At 36.4% G+C, this 7,500-nt stretch overlaps 1 protein-coding gene across 1 annotated transcript in view; it reads right to left on the bottom strand.

The window, feature by feature from the left end:
* Positions 1–2,181: 2,181 nt before the first annotated feature.
* The window catches only part of LOC144970723 (protein mab-21-like 2), an 8,553-nt gene continuing 3,234 nt past the window's right edge, over positions 2,182–7,500 (bottom strand). Inside the window, exons 2-5 of the mRNA XM_078910676.1 lie at positions 6,462–7,298; positions 4,903–5,155; positions 4,154–4,396; positions 2,182–3,642 (exon numbers count right to left, since the gene is read on the bottom strand). Of these exons, the coding sequence (XP_078766802.1) occupies positions 3,220–3,642; positions 4,154–4,396; positions 4,903–5,155; positions 6,462–6,649 (1,107 nt within the window). The 5' untranslated portion in view covers positions 6,650–7,298 and the 3' untranslated portion in view covers positions 2,182–3,219. The remainder of the gene's footprint in view (positions 3,643–4,153; positions 4,397–4,902; positions 5,156–6,461; positions 7,299–7,500) is intronic.

Genomic DNA, 7,500 nt, shown 5'->3' with positions numbered 1-7,500 from the left:
TGACAAAAGGGAAGAAAATTAAACATAAAATAAATATAAACTTTTTAAAATGATTTATTTATTTATTTGTTTATTTATTTATTTATTTATTTATTTATACATTTATTCATTTATTTATTTAACTATTTATTTATTTAACTATTTATTTATTAATTGTATTTGTTAATTCATCCATTGAGTGATACAGTAACTAACTTTTCTTTTCTAATGCTGCAGAAATTTCTTGCGTGCCTATTCTTTTTTAATAAAAGTAAATGGATTAACGTTGATGATTTCTTTTAAATAATATGGTCAACCTTCCGAATTTAATCGTTGCTTAAATTTTTATAGACACTTTTGGGATATTTGAAAGGTATATTTATTGTTGTTGTTATTGTTATTATTATTATTATTATTATTATTATTATTATTATTATTATTATTATTATTATTATTATTATTATTATTATTATTATTATTATTATTATTATTATTTATTATTATTATTATTATTTATTTAAATCATAATATTTATTTTTATTTACTTTATTTATTTACCTTATTCATTTCATTTATTTATTATTTATTTATTTATTTATTTATTTATTTATTTATTTATTTATTTATTTATTTATTTAATATGTTGGGTAAAATTAATGATAGTTGCATTCATGTTCACGTGTCAGCGCATTGTCCTCTTCTATTAGTATTATTTTAACCCCTAAAGTCTGAAATCTCAAGAAACAGCTTTTTCATAAAGTCTTAGTGTTGCAAACTTTACAAAATGTTCCCACATTGTTGCATCCAATCTTACAGGCATTATGTTTTTGTTTTTTTACCAAAATGCGAGAATGTCCCTTCGTTTTGTTTTTTTCTTCAAAGGTTTTCTCATCCTCGTTATAATTGAAGATATAAACATTATCCATTAAAGTTTTCATCACATGACGAGACAATTAGCGTGTTACGCTCATAGAAGGACCAAAGTAAGCCTAACATGGGTAAATTTTGAAAAATGTAATAATATGTCCTGGTGGATGCGTTGTGTCGTGAATAGATTTTTACATCTCATTCACGATGAGAAATAAAATAAATAAATAATATGCACGAGGCATGTATCTCCACCGAAGTGGGCAGTTCGCGATTTACTAAGTACACATACCTAGAATTTATTTGGGTTATCCGGTTAGGAAACGTTTAGTATAGATTCAAATAGTCTTCAACAGTCGTAACATCACTTCCTTCCTAATGACGTATAGTAACTTAGTAACACTGGCTCTAAACTATCGGAACAATGGCGGACGCCGTATGAAATATTTCTCCCGCGAGCTTAAACGTGTATCCAGAGAAAAAAAAACCCCATCAATTTGATCATGTTTTGACTTTTACACATTCTGATCAGAAGGCATATGAAAAGGGAATGAAAAGTTCTAGCCAGCATGAAGAATAAAAAGTAATGATTTTCTTTGTTTAGAACCAAGATGGCCGCCGTTACCGGGCGCGTGACATCAGACTATTGAATCCAATTGTCAAAAGAGAGCGAGCAAGCGGTGACTGCCGCTTATATACGGTGGCCAACAAGATATGACGTCACAATCACAAACGGAACATCATGACAACAACTCACAACAGCCTCGATCGAGATACTACACACCAACACACAACACAACAAGGGATATCATTCCCTACAGTTGCTTGATTCAAAGATGATTTCATGTCGTGGTCTATCGATAGTGTCCACTCCTGTTTTCAGTTAGCACCCATGGTTTTATGTCGAGTATGTTGGGTTCGAATCTGTTATAACTGCACAGTCAGTTTTAAGTGATGTAGAACCATTGCAATGTAGGGCACTCGTAGTTTGCTATTGTGTGGATTTAGTGATTTAACTCATTCATAAGTATTGGCAGTGGCGTAACTTCGTGATTTTGACGTTTCGCATATTTACACTTTTTGCCTGGTCCAGGTCAATGAATAAAAATGATAAGACAGTAACACAGGTGGTAACATGTAATCATCTATATTTAATTGATCCACTTTTACACAAACCAATTCTCCTCCTCCTCCTCCTCCTCCTCCTCCTCCTCCTCCTCCTCCTCCTCCTCCTGCTCCTCCTCCTCCTCCTCTCTCTCCTCTCCTCCTCCTCCTCTTTTTCCTCTTCTCTTCCTTCCTTCCTTCTTCTTCTTCTTCTTCTTCTTCTTCTTCTTCTTCTTCTTCTTCTTCTTCTTCTTCTTCTTCTTCTTCTTCTTCTTCTTCTTCTTCTTCTTCTTCTTCCATCAGTAATAAATATATAATTTTATGATCAGTGAACACATAAATAGCATAATGATAACAATAAAAATAATGATAAATATCCTTCGCCATTTAAACATCACAAGCACATTCATTGACTGTAGTAATATTATTTTTGGCCTGGAGGTTAGGGGAAAGGGGGGGGGGGGGGGGGAAGCAGGAACAATGATATCAACAATTAGAATCACGAAATACCAAAGCACGTATGAGTATGTTGAATACAACACAGCTCTTTGGAAAAAGAAACCTCCTTGTTTATTCTGTAAAGAATTCAGTGTTTAATCACACCTGCAATCTTGCCGTGGAACGATTGGGGAGATCCAATGAATTGTTTTATCCTTTATAATATTGGTGATTACAAGTTCATGTAAAATGGAGACGGAAGGATGATTGCAATGACGTTCTATGAAACAAGATTCTATATTATGATTATTACAAGAAATGACTGAAATGGTATACGTTTTTGGCAAGAAGATGAGCTTAAGTCAGTATCCAGAGGATAGCATAGAATCACATTAATATCAGAATCACGATAGAACGGTTTGTTTTTGTTTTTTTCACATAATTGGTGATGATTGCTAATGAAGCAAAGCATGATGATGATGATGAACCGATTATGTCGTTTTATTCGATGTCATTCTCACTTATAGAAAATATCTATCTCACCGCCAGTTAGTGTTGTTGCTTCTGGAAATCCTTCCCCTGAACCAGTATGGAATTCAATACACTGTATCATAATATTATGATCCCATTGAAAATGAACGAACTGGCCATTATTTCGAACGAAATAATCCATTGAATTCACACTTACAAAACTCTGAAATGATTGTCTTTTGTTTCCACCATTATTTACATCGTCGATAAAAAATAAATATATACACGACTTTGTAATTTATTTTTTGTTTCAACGACGAAGCAAACAGACACAATTTTAAGTCCCGTTGTGAGTGTCTTTTAGAGGGACTCGAGTCCTCTAGGGTTTGTGAGTAATTCCCGTAGAAGACGCCAGACTTGTTTGGCAATGTTGTCCATGGCGGCGGGGGATTTCCCTTTGAATAGGTCAACGGTTGGTAGGAAATATTGCGGGCATCGTCGATTCTGCAGGCAGGATATAAGCTGTAGAAGGATGCCGTTGATTCGATCACCTATACACGTATCGTCCCACTCCACCTCTCTGGGGTGTTTCTCGCATTCGTAGAGCAACAATGTCTTCATGTGGTAGTTGAGAATGGGCAGCCCTGGTATGTCCAGGTGTCTGTCTCGGAGAGTCTTGAGGATGCTGAGGCATCTCCGCCGACATCCACCGTACAGCAACCTGTCCTCGGCGTAGTGGAAGGACATCACCCAAGCATCGCCTTCAGCGGCCGATTGCTTGTCCTGTGTGGTAGAAGGAGAAAAGTTTGGTTAATGTGATACGAGGAATGGATGAGATTGCGTGTTTTTAAGACTTAAGGTTTGAAATGGTTAGTTGGTCAATTCTTTTTTTTTTCTTTTTGTGGTCCTATTTATTAAAAAAAAAATATCCCTAAGTAATTTTGGTTTGTATTGAACTAAATAGAGATGTATTCAGTCAATGGCAACTTAATAACTAATTATAGTGATAAAAGAATCTGAGTACCCGATGAAGGAGTTAAAGATCACGGGAGAGTAGACGAGCGATCAGATGTATGACAGTGAATTAGGGAATAAATGAATATGAATGAATATATGGATGGATGAATTGATAAATGAATGACTGACTGGTTGGATGGACGATATTTTAATGGATATATGAATTATCGGGAAGGGTTGAAAGATTAATGAGATCTTGAATGAAGAAAATATAAATGATTTTAAAGAAGACGACAAAGGGTAAATGTCAGTTATTATGTTGAAACAAGCAAATGACCTTCATATAGATGCATTCCTTCGACAACAGATCGAACCCCTCACTCTTCACATCGGCCACCAGGTTAGGGTTGGGCCAGGACACGTGCGGGGTGGGCCAGTGGGCCGCCGATCTGCACCAGATGCCACCACACCTGAATGCTGGCGTGATCTGGACCACGTATCGTTCCTTGATTCTCAGTCGGACTTCAGTGGTGTCTGGGATCATTTTCACCATGTCTCGGTAGCTGCATTTATCTACTGCCTGAAAGAGACAAAACAAAAAATAGAGAATTACATCCCAACATAATTCGGCCATTGATTTCGTTTACATTTTGATCAACTGTTCAATCAATCAATCAAGCAAGCAACAAATAAATAAATCAATCAGCCATTAAATCAATCAATGAATCACTCAAGCAGTTAATCAATGAATGAATCATTTCACCCAGTCATTCTGATAGGCGACCCAATCAGCACATGAAACAAATAATCAATCAAACAATAAACAAATCATTGCCAAATCAAGCTGTCAGGCTGCAACGAACTGTCGTGTATTTATTAAATTTGAATTGATATATTTCGAACCTTAACTCTTAATTTCTTATAATATGCTAACTAAAGTGCTTCTAATATTAGAACATTTTCATTACAGTAATTGTTTGATTTTAATCTACCATAATGGAGCTTCTTTGACACCAAGAAATGACTAGACTTTATACTACTTTAGTAGTATAACACTGATATCAACTGTTGATACGTGTGGTTTACCTGGGCCACGAGCGTTTGAAATCGAGAGCGTATCTTTCTGGCGGATAGATATCCAGAGGCAGTAATGAATTCCACCCAGAGCGACATGGACCGTTTACGTCCATCTGACAGTTTGAGGACAGCACAGCCTGGGATGGAACCGTCGTCCACAAAGTTGAAGACGCCCATCTGGTTGAGGTAGAGAACCACCTCGAATTCTGTCGGGGATATGACCTCTAGGCCTTCGTATCTCATGTTGACTTCTGTCAGGGAACTGTGGTGAATGAATGAATGAATGAATACACGAATGAATAGATAGATGGATCAAATCAATAAATATTTAGATAAATGTGTGAGTAGATGACTAAATGAATGATTATAAATACAAAGCGTGGCTCAGCGGTACAATCTTTGCTTCGTACCCGCAAGGTACCTAGTTCGCTGCGCTGTGTGGCCTTGGGCAAGTTTACTCGCCCTAGCTCACTTTGCGTCTCTGCACTACAGCTGACGCCTGAGTTATTCTGGTCTTCCCTCGGAATAGACCTATGGGATGAATAAAAGGATGCAAAGTCTCTTTTTTTTATTTGCCATACATTTTAGTATAAAGGTCACGATGTTTGACACCCATTTTGGAACTAGGAATTTTTTAAAATTTATATATATATTTTTTTCCTTTTCTTATTAAGTTTCTATTTTTGTCCTTGGTCAATGCCCGGCTACGTAAGCCGATATTATTGTTATTGTCCTCTAATTTGATGAGTTAACCCTTTTTTTGCCCTCGCTGCGAATATGCCAACAATACTATAATTATAAGTCATTGGAGACGGTACGTTGTTGTTGTCTCTTCAGCACTCCGACGTTTTTAAAAAAGGAAATATTGATTTTTAAAAAAAAAAGATTTTGTTTCTTTTGTTTTTGTTCTTGTTACCGACCCTTGTTCAATGTCCTAGTTCTTACTTCGAGACTGTTGCCAGAGTTGTTTTCAGTTCTGAATGTTCTGGGAATTTAATTACAGAACAGTATCGTGTGATTTTTTTTAGAATGCGACCAAGGGCATGATTTGAAAACCTTTGTCAATCCTGAACAGAAAGTATAAAAAGTTTACTAATTTGAAGTTATCAAAACAAATTTTGAATTTGACCTGATTTTAAGCCAATCGAGGGATATTTTGATGAATTGGGAGATATATTGTCAAATAGATAAGACTAGAATGATGGACACAGACATAAAATGTAAAAACTCTAATAAATTAACTCAGTGAATGGCGGGTTTACAGGTTCACGAAATGTCTCTCCTTGTAAATTGTTAAGTATTCCTTGAAATGATGTCTTCACTTTAAAGTTTATCTGGTAACTTTAAACAGTCAAATGCTTCTGTTAAATAGAAGGAAAAAAAATAATTGATGTTGTTGATTTTGATGTCATCAACTCACAATAAATGTGACCCACTTACCTGATCTTGTATTATGTTGGGGTGAACTGGATAACGAGAAGTAGATTTATAATCATCAGAAAAAGGAGGAGTCACAAATAAATAATGTAGGTTGAAATTTCAGGTGAAAATGACCTGTCTATACCAACCTGATAAACCTGGGTTCCTGCACCTCGACCTCCTTGAGGACATCCTGGACTACCTTGCAGACCTCCCGAATGGTCTTGTTGATGGAGGCCTTCCTGGCGTGCACGCGTTCGTTGTAGTATTTGTTGATCTGGAACAGGAGTTTGGACTGGGCCGACATCATGTCGGGCGATGTGCTCTCTAGCAACATGATGCCGCCGCCGCTGGCGTCAATGGTGGCCGTTTGCTGGGGACTACGGTTTGGATGTTGTTGGGATGATCAGGGCAGAACCGTGATAGGACGGTCCTGGTGTTGGAGATGATGTTGGCAGAGACGGAAGATGGTGATGGTCAGTAAGGTCTTAGTTACCCAGAAATGAAAAACTTATCCGGCTTTCAGTTTTGCTGGCGAGGAGTTCTGAGCTTGTTCCCTATAAAAGGTTTAGAGAAGTTTGTCAAAGTCTGAATCTGAATAATTTCTTTTTTCCAGCACATGAAATATAGTGTGGAATAAATCAATAGCAATTATGGAAATGTGGTTGATGGAGTGTCTTCCTTGGATCATATTACATGGGCACACTCATTTAGATAATAATCCTGAACATGAAAAAAAATTAAACCCGACTTTGGTGATTTATTATAATTGTGTAATTTTAGTGCATGAAGTAGTCTCCGATCATCTAAATTATAAATTAGACAGCGACTAATTTATATCATATGAATCCATCAATCAACTTGTGGTGTCGTATTGCATATAGAGTCGTTTTGTCTTTTGTCCTTGGTTTGTATTTCTGTCTCTCTCTTCTTTTTTCCCCCAATTGAAGTCAAAAGAGTGATGACTTGGCGTTGTTGGTGTATCTCTGTGAGGAATGGAGTTGAAGAAAATGAATTATATAACTATAATAAGCAATGATGGTATAGAGGGTAGAAACCAACAACTTATCCATCCCTGGACATCAAGGTAAAGTTACAGGAGTATGGGAGCCCCTTATTGCATTGTTTGAGGATGGGAACGATACCGCAATGCATTGCCGGAAGAAATCAAAAGTCTTGACGTACCAA

This window comes from Berghia stephanieae, chromosome 4 (assembly GCF_034508935.2).
Source record: "Berghia stephanieae isolate SIO BIC M18660-M18661 chromosome 4, UCSD_Bste_1.3, whole genome shotgun sequence".
NCBI classification, from domain to species: Eukaryota; Metazoa; Mollusca; class Gastropoda; order Nudibranchia; family Aeolidiidae; genus Berghia; species Berghia stephanieae.
This window is presented reverse-complemented; position numbering and strand designations above follow the sequence as displayed.